The sequence below is a fragment of the Neopsephotus bourkii genome, unplaced genomic scaffold, assembly GCF_033783945.1.
Source record: "Neopsephotus bourkii isolate Nb327-2 ecotype Australia unplaced genomic scaffold, CSIRO-AGI_Nbou_v1 NB_481, whole genome shotgun sequence".
Taxonomy (NCBI): Eukaryota; Metazoa; Chordata; class Aves; order Psittaciformes; family Psittacidae; genus Neopsephotus; species Neopsephotus bourkii.
Genome location: NW_026900982.1, coordinates 1,276,558 through 1,291,264, shown reverse-complemented (window position 1 = coordinate 1,291,264; position 14,707 = coordinate 1,276,558). Strand labels below are relative to the sequence as shown.

Below are 14,707 nucleotides of genomic sequence, written 5' to 3'. Positions count from 1 at the left end.
AGGAAATGGAAAAGGTGAAACGGGATACGCCTGCTGAATATCTGTGTAGCTGAAAGCAAAAGCCCTGCAAGGCAGACACTCACCACTGCAGACTACTCATTAGAAGAGTGCCAGCTAATGGCACTAGGTGATTACAGAAGACTTCAGGAAAAAAGGGAAAACTAAGCCAACAGACAGGATGAGGAAAAGGAGATAAAAAATACTGGGAGAAAATTGCTGATGACAGTACTGACAGGTACTGTTCGTCCCAGATGGACAGAATGCCTCTTGCATGCAAAGGGCTATCTGCTTAACCAAAGGCTGGCTGGAGTGGCTAGAGGACACGAGGTTGGCAGTCAATGGGCAGCCCTGCAGGAGCCACTGCACCAGCCCTGCAGATTCAGAGGCTATAGTATTAAACTAAAACCTAAAACATGTCTGTGCTGTTAAAACACCTTCTTACCCAACCAAGGTGGCCTTATCCAAACTGACCCCCAGGAAAGGCTCTGGGCATGTCACTACCCCTGGGTGGTGGTTGCAGGTTTGGGAAAGCGCTGGTAGCTCTGATCCAAGGGCACACCAGTGACCACACCAGCAACAGAACAGGTAGGTGAGGGCCTCTCCAAGGAATGATGTCTGGCATTAATGATCTCACCCAGATAGATATAGCCAGGGTCTCATAAGTGCACAGGAACACACAGCAGAAGATACCAATGACAGCAGTTAATGGTGAACAACCAGAACTTACAAAATACAGGTTAGGTGGAGACTGGATTGACAGCAGCCCTGAAGAGAAGGACTTGGGGGGGGGTTGATGAGAAACTCAACATGACCCAGCAGTGTGTGCTTGAGCCCAGAAACCAACTGTGTCCTGGGCTGCATCACCAGCAGTGTGACCAGAAAGTTGAGGGAGAGGATCCTCCCCCTCTGCTCTGCTCTGGGGAGACCCCTGCATCCAGCTCTGAGACAACAACACAAGATGGACATGGAGCTGTTGGAGCGAGTCCAGAGAAGGCCACAAAGATTCTCCAAGGGCTGGAGCACCTCTGCTATGGAGACAGGCTGAGAGAGCTGGGCTTGTTCAGCCTGGGGAAGAGAAGGCTCCAGGGAGACCTTAGAGCAGCTTCCAGTGCTTTAAGGGGCTGACAAGAAAGCTGGAGAGGGGCTTTTGACAAGGGCCTGTAGGGACAGGGCAAGGGGGAATGGCTTTAACCTGACAGAGGGGAGACTGAGATGAGCTCTTAGGAAGTGGATCCCTGTGATGGTGGTGAGGCCCTGGCACAGGTTGCCCAGAGAAGCTGTGGCTGCCCCATCCCTGGCAGTGTTCAAGGCCAGGTTGGATGGGGCTCTGAACAGCCCTGGGGCACTAGCAACCAGAACAGCCAAGGGCCTTTCTCTGCTCTAAGGCCAGCTATCACAGCATGACTTGCTGTGTGAAAAATGGATGGACCTCTAGAGAACAACCGTGTCCTTCCAACACAGGAAGAGGGAGCTGAGTTACCAAAATTTCAGATAACCAAAGTTAGGCAGTATGAATCCAGCTCTAAATGGTGAAATGAAGACAGCATTAAAAATATAAAAAATAAGAAAATGGAAAAAACCATAAAAGCTGAGCAGCTGATGTAAATCATAAATAAAAATTTTTCAAGTGCACCACATGATGAGAGAAGCTAAAACCTTGTGAGAAAAAAATAATCTCTGGCAGGGCTAAAACCACCAAAAAGGAGAATTTGAAATCAATACAAATATCAGAAACAAAACAAAGCCCAAGAGGGTGCATACTGCTTCTTGTCAGTCAGGGTAAACTTCTCAATATGGGAAGAAGCATCAGTATTTCTGGTTTGTATTTGACTAATAGTACTTTCCCCTTGTAGTTTCTATCAGCAAACAGTGAAGTACTTTCCACTAATAATGAGAAAAGGTGTTCAAAAGTATCTGCTAGAAATCCTGTTTTTAGATCAGCAGGCCTGGGGAGTATGGGGCTGGGATTCTTCAAGTAATTACAAGTTCGTAGTCCAGAGAAGGTAATTTTTAATACATCTTGGAATACCCAGGGCTGGAATGTGCTTTGTTGCACTGATAGTCAAAATGAGATTTAAAACAACTTACTTAAATAAGCACAAAGATCTTACCCTATCATTGATTTATTCAATGTACTCAACAAATAAGGAATATATGAAGCATTAAAACTTCACAGAAAGGAGGTCTTGCCAAATAAATCTGGTTTTGCTATTCGAATGTCTTACAAGTTTGGCTTCTGAAGGACCTGTACAGATGCATATATTTTCATAGGAGAGGATTTACCCATTATATTCTCATTAGCCAGTTACCACTATATGACATAAATAAAGCACTTTGCAGTGATTTATTTACAGATCTTTTGCAGCTCTTACAGAGTAGGATCTGGACAACGGGCAGCTTTCAAAAAGCACTCACTGGTGCGGAAAGACACAAGAAGGAGAACAGTGATGGAGAGCAGTGAAACTCCTCGTGGAGCTCTCTGTGTGGTGTTGCTAAGGTTCAGAGGAGAATTCAACATAGAGTTTGTTTTTCCCAAATTTAAAAATGGTATTAAGGATCTGGAGAAGGCAAAGAAATCAACCATAAAAAAAGACTGGAGTACAGTATTTGGAGAAGCTCAGCAGAGTTCTATCTGTTTAACTGATTTAAAAATCAAGACGAGGAGGGCCTTTACTGAGTTGAATAATATCTGCATATTAAAAACCAGGGGTGCTGAAGTACTCCTTAATTTAATAGAGGGAGAACCACACGTACCAAAGCCAATGGGTATAAACTGAAGTTAAATACATTAAAACTGGAAATGAGGCATAAATATTAACTGTGCAAGAAAATTTGCAATGGCAGTGAATTTTCAATAGTTTTTTTTTATTTCTCCAGTTCGAGAGCAGATGTCTTTCTGGAAGAGGCTTTAATCAAAAAGAAGCTGCCAGGCTCCATAGAAAGCTCTTCAGAGGAAATGCAGAGTCATATTATGCAACATGTAGAACCAAATAATTACAACAGTCATAGGCTCAGTGGATAATTCAGGTTTTAAGGGACTTCAGGAGGTCTCTAGTTCAGCCTCCTACTCAGAACAGGGTCAACTTAATCTCAGAGCAGGTTGCTTAGAGCTCTGTCCACTCTTGAGAAAACTCCAAGGATGGAGATAGCACAGCCTCCATCCCCACTCCACCATCTTCATGGGAAGAAGTTTTTCCTTCTATCCAGTCCTATTTGTCCTTACAGTGTTTAAACAATTTTGGGAACTGGGGGAGTTAATAAAAAAGATACTAGGATTTGGAAGGAAAAGCCTAGTAATAGCCAGCTTCTAAAATAACCTTTAGTACAACACAGCCTAGAAGATGTCACTGAAGTCTCTGTAAGCTCATAATTGAACTGCGTGACTCAGCTTAATGAACAGGTCCTAAAAATATTGGTTTATCAAATGTGAGTCAGTTATGATTCCCATCCCTCTTGTGCAATCCTCTGTCCTCCCTCCTGTGTCTCCTCAGTTGCAATACCTACCACTCATGATTTTTACCCCCGCAATATCCTGCAGTATTGTCCTTGCTCTCCTCATTAGTATTACTGACACCAGTGTCCTCTGCTGCTCCACAGAAGGCCATGTTCACATGTCCAACCAGTCAGGTGAGAGGAAACACACACTGTTTGGGCAGTTAGGAGATAAGAGTAGGATGGCCAAGCAGGCAGAAAAGGCAAGGTGCCTGCCTGCCTGCTGTGGCTTGTCTAGCATATGGGCAAAGCTCTGCAGGTTGCTCTTTAGCCTGTGCATTGTACAGGTTCAGAGCAGTATATCTGAGAAAGCTAGTCCACCCGGCCTTCCAGGCTTCTGAGGTGGAAGAGCAGAAAGTTAGGAAAGCTGACAGAACACTGCTCACTCTAATGAGATGAGAGCATGGACATCAGGTTGTGCTGGGGAGAATTGGTTTGGGAAGGCTTGAAAGTGCTTTGAGAATCATAGGACCTACAGAAAATTTGCATTAGAGTTTGTTCTCATGTTAGACATCCAAACAGATTTCATTATAAAGAGGCAAATGCTCAGACTATGGTCACCTGAACCACAAAGAGTCAAACTGTTTCTGATGGAACAACATTTATGCTTTCCTAAATCTGTAATTCAGTTTTGGACGCCCATTTTCAGAGGTATCACACTTCAACTTACAGAGGTTTAGGGTCTGAAGAAATCACAGTGAATTTAGTGATTGTCTTCAATATTTTGTCTTCAATATTTAAGACAGACATTAATAGGCTGAACAGGAAACAAACACAGCATGTAGAAGCACTGATTTAAAAAAATAATTACTTCCCAAATATTAATACTAACTATGCGCTCAGATGAACAGGGAAACTAAATAAAACAGCCACCTCTGAAGAGTATTTGATAATAGCCTCTTTTATACACATTCCTATTCCAGAACACAGGCCTAATCTGAAGAGTGACTGCACTTTAGATTGACAGATGACGTGAATTCATTATCACTTTAAAGTGCAGACAAGCTCTAAATGTTAACTATCAGGATGTGTCTACAGCTAATCCATAAACCCATGTGCTGCTCCTGCCAGTGCCATTGCTGCGATTCCTCGCCCACCTCTCCCATTTCCTGTCGCATCTTTGTGGCATCTTGTTTTAGACCAAAACCACTTTGAGTAAGGACAATGTTTTGCCATTCGCTTAATAGGGGCTCTTCTGCAATTTAAAGTAGGGAAAGAATAAACACAATAGTATTTCAGACAGCAGTCGTCAACTGTGAGCTCAACTCTAGCAGGACTTGACAAATTATAAACGATGTACACTCATCAGAAATCCAAACAACATATATTATATATCAGAGTCAATACCACCATACTCTAAAGCAAAAAACCTCCACAGACGTTGCAGGGTTTATGTGATATTACCAGGTGCAACACCATGCCACTGGGAAGGTGCATCCTGTATTGCCACAACTACAGCTTCCAGTCTGTTTTCCGGTTAAAGGTGAAAGAACTGGATTGGTACCCAGAACAGCATGCAGCTAATTATGACATCTAATACTTCTTTAAAGCCTTCCAAATCTTACAGGTTCTTGATATTTTAACTAAAGCAGCAGCATATGAACCTGAAAACCCATTAACCATCTGCACCAACACACAGAGCCAGCATGGAAATGACTTTCTGCAAATTCCTTCTATTCCTCATGAAGTATTTATGATGATACAACAGCAAAGTAGGAATCTCACAGCAGCAACAGTGAATTCCAGGCCTGTGGAAATGAAGGATGCACTGTATTTCTGACAGGAGGTGGCTTACTTTGAGCAGTTTCATCAGCCCTTCAAGCTGCACCATCAGTTCTCTTCTGCTTTCTTGAAGAGCAGACATTCTCTGTTCCAGTTCATCCTTTCTCTGTCTGTTCAAGTTACATGAAAGAAAGAGTCAGAAAATAAATGTTGGGTATTTCAAAACCACTTTAGGAAATTCCCCCATCCAACCGTGTCTTTGGTTTTCATCACTCCCCCCTGCTTCCAATTGAAAAAATGGAGCAAAGCACAGTACAATGACCATGAAACCTATGTGTAACTATCAGGCTGTTCACTTAAAATCCAGGAACCTGCCCTCAGCACCTTGGTAGCAGGCAGCCCTTTTCAAAAGCACTGCATTTTGAGAAAAAGAGCCCACTTTACTCTTCCTTTTAAGAGCTCTCTTAACGTCAGCTCCAGGCACCCTGCAGAGCTTTCAGACAAGCAAGAATGAATGATGGGAGGAAAGACTGGGAAAAAAAAGGAGGAGAAAGGGCTGCAGGTGTTTGGGAAGGAAAAGTTATCACTTGTCTGGATGGAGACTAAGCAGAGCTATTTCTGTCCGTGAACATGACATACTGTCTTTGACATATTTGCTGTACCGGAACCCAGGTAACAACAAAAAGAGGTAATAAGTGACCTTCCCTTTCCTTGACATCACAAAACCACTGCATTCCTACTGATGCGCGTCTGTGAGATATTTAAGGCAATATCACTGGTTTTATTTTACATTTAAAAACAAAGAAGGGACTAATATAAAGAGAAACTCAAAGACGAACATCAGCACACCAGCAGTTCAGTGTCTTACATGATGTAAGAAATGCTGGTCCCCACAAATCCCAGTCATAGTAATCATAAATGATTGTAAGAAAAACAAAAATAGTAGAAAGGCTTATTTATTTATCTACAGTTATTTTTGTGGACATTTGAATGTCCTAATCCAAAGTTAAAGGCACCACATATTATAGACTGCATTTTTAGGTGTCTTGGGTTATATCTTTGATCTCATGCGATATACTATGGATAAATCATTTGGGGAATTTTAATAACCAACTAGTTGCAGATACAACAACTGGAAAAGAATATGGAAAAGAAACAGGCCATTTACTCAGACTGAAAAAGTCTTGCTGTCTTTTTGTACACCATAAGTGTACACCCCAACCACAAAACTGCTAAGACTACATAACAGAATTAACTTGTTTCTATACTGGTTCTTAAAAGGACAGAGACTGTGGAGTACCAACAATCCTGGGTATTTCTTTCCATACCATTTGGTATTTTGAAGAATGCGGTTATCAAATGCTGAAATATATCACAAAAATAAAGTGATAGAAGATTACACGTGCCTGGTCACTTAGAATGTGTTAAAAACCCATCACAGACATAGCTTTATCCATCTATATCATCCTTTTTCTCTCTCTATGTCAGTTCAAAGTCTGTAGATTTTATTCTATAGTTATTTCATAGAACCATAAAATCATAGAATGGTTTGGGTTGGAAGGGACCTTAAGGCTCACTGAGATCCAACGCCCTGTCACAGGAAGGGACACCTTCCACTAAACCAGGTTGTTCCAACCCCTGTCCGATCCGGCCTTGAAAATTAGCATGAATATTATTTAACATAACATTCTGGTTAACAACTACAAATAATGCAAAAATCAGTATATTAAAAGCTAATGGAGAATCAACATTAACATGTATGTCTGATCTTGGTTGATGTTATTCAATCTCTTGTTCAATGACCTCCACTGAAGAAAGAGGAGGTACTGCTTGTCGATGACAGAAGGTGTTAAATGTGAGAAGAGATTCAGAGCAGCCCTGCAGAGAAAGACTTGAGGGTGTTGGCTGATGAGAAAATAAACATGAGCCAGATTCAGTGTGCACTCGCAGCCCAGAAGGCCAACTGTATCCTGGGCTGCATCGAAAGGAGCATGACCAGCAGGTAGAAGGAGGTGATCCTGCCCCTCTGCTCTCACGAGACCTCACTTGGAGTATTGTGTGCAGTTCTGGTGTCCTCAACATAAAAAGGACATGGAACTGTTGGAACAAGTCCAGAGGAGGACCATGAGGATGATCAGGGGACTGGAGCACCTCCTGTATGAAGATAGGCTGAGAAAGTTGGGGCTGTTCAACCTGGAGAAGGCTGCGTGGAGACCTCCTAGCAGCCTTCCAGTATCTGAAGTGGGGCTACAAGGATGCTGGGGAGGGACTCTTCATTAGGGACTGTAGTGATAGGACAAGGGGTAATGGGTTAAAACTTAAACAGGGGAAATTAGATTGGATATAAGGAAGAAGTTCTTTACTGTGAGGGTGGTGAGGCACTGGAATGGGTTGCCCAGGGAAGTTGTGAATGCTCCATCCCCGGCGGTGCTCAAGGCCAGGTTTGACAGAGCCTTGGGTGACATGGCTTAATGTGAGGTGTCCCTGCCCATGGCAGAGGGGTTGGAACTTGATGATCTTAAGGTCCTTTCCAACCCTAACTGTTCTACGATTCTATGATGCTATGATTCTACGCTTAAAAGACCAGAAAAGATAGGACAGCATCTAGGCACAAATGGCGAGATGCAGTCTGAGGCAGATGCCTGGGGCACAGGAACTAGTGCGTGAATGAGTATCCTCCTTGCAGCAGAGGCAGCCAAGCACATCTGCATTACAAGGCAGGGATCTATAAGGACAGTGGGTACAGCTGCACTTTCACCAAGGTTACATTTGGCAGCAGTGTGGCAGAGCTGACTCATCTCCTTGGGCTGTGTTTGCACATTTTTAAACCTGGGACACGTTGATTTTCCATGGATTACCTTTCTCACTTTTCAAATCCTAAATTCTACGCAGCAGCTGAGATTGTCTGGAAATGTGCTTACATACAATCAAAGGCAAAGTCATCACATGCTGCTCACAGGCTTGGGGAAAGTCTCCTTGGTAGCTGTGACCTTGTGAAGTACTTTCATATCACAGATAACTTGCTAATTGTGATCATCCACTGTGATGCTACACAGTCAAGACAATTCAGGTGCACTTTGAATTTATGAATGTGATGTTTGGTGGTAAGAAAGCTAACACTAGTTCAATTTAAAGCACCAGGGTACTTCAGCCTGTACACAGAAGAGATGCAGAGAACTTGACAGCAAGCTAAAGGGATAGCTGGAGGTTTGGCAAACCTGCTTTATGGAGATACTGAAGAAGTTCAAGCTATTTATGGACGATGAAGTTAAGAATCAAAATCTCTAAACACTCACACACAAATGAGGAATTTTGAAAAAGACCTTTTTAGCTCAGTAGACAAAGCATGGGGAAAGACAAGGTCTGGAGAACAGCACTAGGCTTATGAAGGTTAGAAATGATGTGCACGATTTCAGTCCTCTGAGCACAGACAAAGCACAGAAGTTCACTGATGATCACATCAGCAGTGTCAGGGGACATGGTATTCTTTCAACCTCTAAAATGAAAGCTTGAACATCTGTCTTACGTGGCTGTTGTAGCTCAGTTTAAAAGGGTTCTGCGGGCAAGGAGAAATTTCCCAGCCTGTGTTACACAGGAGGCCAGACTGGACAAGCATGATGAATTAACGGGCTTTACATGCTTAATTCAACCTTTTTTACTTTTTCCACAACATTCAGCTTTTTTTGCTTTTTTTCTTTAGCAAAATACAAACCATCTCATCCCTCCTGGTTAGCTCCGTTTTGTCCCCAATAACCTGTATTTTTTGAGCAATATCTAGGGACTGAAAACTCTATCACTGCTCTTAAGATTACCCCCTTGCTTTAAAAAGCATGTGCTGTATTTGTGGTCTGAATGAGGCTGGTTTCCAGTTTAAGCTCTTGGTTCTTATATCTTTGTCTGCTGGCTCAAACAGCACATCAAGTTGTCCCACAGCCTCTTTTTTCTCCACCACTTTCATAACATTTGTGGGCATCTTCTGCATCCTCTGTGGTTTTTCTAAATGTTAAAAAAAATATATACATAGCCATATAAAGCGTAAAGCAAGAAAATTTATAAGCCATTAGGCAACAGAATGAAAAATATCAGTGAGATATCAAAATGCGCTATAATGTATCAAATTCTGTATGAAAAAAGGAATGAAAGAGGCCGAAAGCCTCAGATTTTGCAATATGGGGCTGGATGACACCTTGCAGATGCTGCCTGCCATTGCGGTAGCTCCATCCCAAGAGCACTGCACTTTTACAGGAAACCTTTAATTGTCCTTGGGAAGACAACAGCCGTGCCACATCCAAAGCACGCAGCGAAAGTTTACCCTAAGGAATGAAACACAAGGCAGTTTGCAAAGAGCTGCTGCTGCCAAGAGCTTGAATTTTAGAACCTACTTCAGATTACAGATGGCAATTTTGAAAGTTGTGCTCTGAATTAACTGGTAATAGAAGATGAAATAAAATATAGCCACAGAATGCCCCTGTGACTACCCGAACTATGAAACACTTTATAATACTGACAATATCTCCCTGTCACTTCAAAATGCCAATTTAATCATAGATGCTTTGAAGATTGTTCTCCAACTTTGGATGTACATCTGACTATCTGTAGGGACGAACTTTTGGAGTTTCACTGTCTAATCAAATAACTGACATTTCTCTTCAGCTCTATTCCTTTAGACAATAAATGACAAGCAGTTAATGCAATTTATGTTATTTTTTTTCTATTGGTTTCTTCTTTACAAACAGTTTTCTGAACCCTACAAATAGAATTCATTTGAAGCAACATTTTTAGAATCCTAGCATCCCAGAATCCCAGGTTGGATCAAGGATTATTTGGTCCAGACTTTTCTTGCAAAGCAACTTTCTTGGCAAAGCAATTCTTATTTACTTCTAAATCCACTTGACAAAAAGGCAAATTGCAATACGTTGCAAGTCTTTGGCATTCAGCATTTTAAGTAACACACTAAGGCTGCTGAAGATACGCTTTTCCCTGTAACAGCATCGTGTTCACAGAGCAGACACACAGGCTTACTGGCCCAGGTACCGAACGCATATGAGCTTTAGGTATTTCTTTTACCGTAGAAGCCTGAGTTCAGCCAATAATGTTGGATTCTGCTGAGCTTTTTCAGGGGTGGGTTGAGAGGCTTGTTCATGTTCCAGCCTGAGACGCTGAATTTCTTGGAGTATCTCTCTATAGAAATGCCAGAGGGAAGATTAGAGAAAATAAAGGTCAGTCTCTACACCACTCTTAAACACTGTTACAGCCCTTCAAGCACCCTGTCTGTCAGTCTGCAGCCTGAGGACAGCAAACTTGTTCACATATGACTGGCAGAGATTCAAAACAGTAAGTTAGGGCAGTCCTATGAATTTCTGTAATACACATAGGAGATTACTTAATAAGAAATATGAAATCACTTGTGCCATGCACTGGCAATGTATCTCCAAAACCTTTTTATGCAGAACAGGCCCAGAGAGTGTTCTAAGAGGAAAAAAGTTCCATTTTCAGCACAGTCTGCATTGCACGGGCTGTAGGAAGTGCTTTGAAGCAGCACCACAAGCATTCGCAGCCATGCCAGCACGAGTTAGCTTCCCACTCATCTCTCCAAGGGCCCCTGGCAGGTCATCAGGAATAAGGAAAATAACAGCTCATAGTAACAGAGGCAAACTCACGAGGTCCCACAAAGCGAAGGCGATCACCCAGCAGCCCAATTAAGGCCACTGTGTTCTGTGTAGCTGGAGGCAAGGGAACTGACGGCCAAGGACTCGCTTATTAAAATGGAAATTAAATACTTCTGAGAGTGAAGATTATAATCTCTAACTCTCCCACCCTGCTCTCGAAAACTGCTGAGCTGCTCTCCTTGCAAGGCTTCATACCAGCACTGATTGAGATCTCCCTTATCTGTGATCTTGATGAATAATTTCAAATACCCGCAGGGTCTCTCGGTAGAATATTGAAGCTGCAATGGTGCAAGGATTGAGCTGTTCCTGTGCTCTCCAGGAACTGGTTCTCCTCCAAACTAACCCCAAGAAGCGTTTTTACCTGGTGTTGTGAGGGTGCATTGGCAAGCGACCGTGCAGGCAGCAAGCTCACGCATGCCAGCTAGGTGTAGCTGGAGCAGAGGGAGACCCAAGCAAGGCTATGAAGACAGCACATCACCAGGCACCCAGACAGGCTCTGTGGGTAACCGAGGTGCTGCCTATGCTGAACAGCACATGGGGTTTATAACTGCTCAACTGCATGCTCTTTAGAGCTGCACCCTTTTAACCAGAAAAACATGGCCACAAAATGAAGGTGCTGAAAGAGCAGGGAAGTGCAAATTAAGCATTATGTTAAAAAAAGAGCATCCCTCTGGAGCAAGAAGAATCACAGAATGGTTTGGGCTGGAAGGGACCTTAAAGCTCATTCAGTTCCAACCCCCCTCCCATGGGTAGGGACACCTTCCACCAGATCAGGCTGTTCAAATCCCCCTCCAACCTGGCCTTGAACATGGTCAGGGATGGGGCAGTCACAACTTCTCTGGGCAACCTGTGCCAGGGCCTCACCACCCTCAAAGGGAACAACTTCTGCCTAAGATCTCATCTCAATCTCCCCTCTGTCAGGTTAAAGCCATTCCCCCTTGTCCTGTCCCTACAGGCCCTTGTCAAAAGCCCCTCTCCAGCTTTTTTGTAGCCCGTTTAGGCACTCGAAGCTGCTCTAAGGTCTCCCTGGGGCCTCCTCTTCTCCAGGCTGAACAAGCCCAGCTCTCTTGGTCTGTCTCCATAGCAGAGGTGCTCAGCTCCATGAAGTCACTCCAACAGCTCCACATCCTCCTTATGTTGGGAGCCCTAGAGCTGGATTCAAGGAGGGGGGTCTCACAAGAGTGGAGTAGGGGGGAGAATCCCCTCACTCAACCTGCTGGTGATGCAGCCCAGGACATGGTTGGGTTTCTGGGCTGCACAGTTCCAGGTCATGTCCAGAAGAAGGAAACCATCTCCTAAGCCCATCTCTTTCTTCCAGGCCTCTCAGCTTATTCAGACTATCCTCATTCTTCTCAAGCTGAATTTACCCACCCCAGCTTTCCAACCTGCTCGCTCCACTACATTGCAGCTGATTTATCCCCCTGCTGCCACCTGAATGGTTTGCCCTGCTGTGAGATGTCTGCTGGGTTTGCAGATAGCAATTCAAGATTGTAGTGCAGCTCCTGATGCTCAGTTAAGATGATTTTAAGACCAGTGAAGACCAACCTGCTCCCTAGGGAATAAGGGCACTGCAGCTGCATCCGCACTGAGCTAATTTGTTAATGAGGCAGCTACACCTTTCAACAAAAGTTCTAGGAAAACAATCTGGTTAATATAATACAAAAGGTTTAAACCAACAAAGCACAAGGACTGAAGGCTCTTCTCGCCTCAACTGTTGTTCCTAAAACAGTGCTGATCAAAGCTTGCTTCTTACCTGTTTTTGTTTTCCAGCTCTGCTATCAGCTGTCTTTGCTGTTTATTTGCATCAAAGCTGAACCCCAGGTCTGCTGGAGGGCGAGGCTGGTGGATGAGGAACAGAGAAAAATTAGACAGAATATTCATTACCTGTTAACCCCATACGACACAGTTTGGATCTCGCCCCGTTGTTCCTTGATGCTGTGGTACCATACCTCAGCCCAGGCTGCAAAGCTGTGAGAGCAGCTGTACTGAAATGGACTAGGAGAACACATTGGTATGTGGTTTATGGATGATTTGATGTGATCTCAGGGCGGGAGGCTGCTGAAGGGTGACCTGGCTCATCACCCTAGGGCTGAAGAACTTTGTTTCTTTTTAAAAGACCTTAAAAAAAATAATCTAAACCCAAAACACCATAACCATCTGCTCCCAAAGCACCGACAGGCTTCTCTGGGAAAAGATGCAGTTATGCCTTTTGTCATAAAGTCTTCTAGCAAAGCACTGACCTTCCCCTATGTCAGCTAGTGAAGGCCATGGTGCCTCTGCCTCTCACAATGTACTTGAGAAATGGGGTGTTTTCTGACACAACAGAGCCCTTGTGCTCTGCATTGACCTTTTTGTTTTCATCTCTTGAGATTCAAAGATTGCACGTATTTTACAACTTTATCGGACCTCAGATTGGGATCTTGTTTTTAGAAGACACTTTCACAACCATTTTTAGACACTATTTGGGTAGTAAAACAAGTCGGATGAAGAGCTCGGTATCCACCAGTGCTCCTGCAGACAGGGTGGTAAGTGACAGCTTCAGGCCAAAGTGGACAGACACTACCAGGGTTTCAGATTTGTTTTGCTGCGGGTGTCTAGAGAGAGCCTTGATGGGCTTTAAGTGCAGACAGTACTTTTCTTCGGGCAAAACCTCCATGGTGGGTGGGTTTGCATGTGGTGAATGAGCCTTGCTTGACTCACACACCTACAAGCTGATTTTCTGTGTCCTCCTAGGTGATGTGACAGCAATTCATGAGTCTGCTGCTGACGTGGAAATTTCCCATGTAAAAACTGCTTGGTGAGGCAGGTCCCAGGCAAGAAGAAATAAAACAGCTGGGGGACTTCAAATGAACAGTGTGACAAATAAAAAGAAATCAACATAGAAACTCATCATCTCCTCTTGATCTCTGGAATAGGTACACAGTGCAGGCAGCAGCATGGCCACCACGCTTTCCATCTTGGGGTAACCTGAACAGTCTTGATGTAGGTAGCACCAGTATGACCTACTGGTTCCTCCAAAACAGTGTTGTGTCACAAAGCTGAGGTCCCATGGCCTCTTCCTGCATCCTGGTACAATCAGATACAAGGAAAAGTGCAGGTGACGTGTTTCACCTGCAGTCTCAGGAGCTTCTGGAGGCCCTGGGGCTCTTGGGGATCCATCTGAAGCACATGAACCTTTGTTCTGCTGCAAAGTAGGGCTGTGCCTATAAAAACACATTCTTCTCCTTAATCCCTTTCTTCAGAAATCCTGTCCAAAGCCTGAAATCACCCTCATGACCTAAAGTACTTGAGTCCTCAGGAGCAAACACAACACTGCAGAGAACTCAGAGGAGAGACATTCCTCATGCTGCTCGTGTTCAAACATTGCTACTCAAGAGGTCTTTTGAAAACTGCACGGTGGCTATTTTGTATGACAAATATTTGTTCAATTGCTTGAAGAGTCCATTCAAGTTTTCACCATAACTCAGCACCACTGAGTCATCGGGGTTAGAAAGGACATTTTGAAATGATCTAATCCAAAATCCCTCCTCAAAGCAATGTCAACTACAGCAGGTTGCTCATGATGTTGTCCAGCTGAGTTCTGAATAACTCCAAGGATGAAGGCTCCACAACCTGCTGGGGTGACCTGTTTCAGTGTTTGAGCACTTGCACCATAAGAAAGATTTTCTGTTTTTAAATGGCAGCGAGCTAGTGGCTGTTGCCTCTTGCTCTGTCACAGCACCACTGAAGGGACTCTCTCTGCCTCCACTGTATTACTTGCAACCACTGTATATTAATGCACACCCCCCTCCCCCCCCAGGTCTTCTCAAGGCTAGACAGCCCAG

The 14,707-nt window shown here is 43.8% G+C and overlaps 1 protein-coding gene across 3 annotated transcripts in view; it reads right to left on the bottom strand.

The window, feature by feature from the left end:
- DTNB (dystrobrevin beta) overlaps nucleotides 1-14,707 on the bottom strand; it is a 192,731-nt gene that overhangs the window by 56,473 nt on the left and 121,551 nt on the right. For all 3 annotated transcript variants that reach the window (XM_061350227.1, XM_061350228.1, XM_061350226.1), the window contains 3 exons: nucleotides 12,637-12,722; nucleotides 10,282-10,395; nucleotides 5,288-5,384 (listed from right to left, as the gene is read on the bottom strand). In XM_061350227.1, coding sequence (XP_061206211.1) covers nucleotides 5,288-5,384; nucleotides 10,282-10,395; nucleotides 12,637-12,722 — 297 coding nt within the window. The remainder of the gene's footprint in view (nucleotides 1-5,287; nucleotides 5,385-10,281; nucleotides 10,396-12,636; nucleotides 12,723-14,707) is intronic.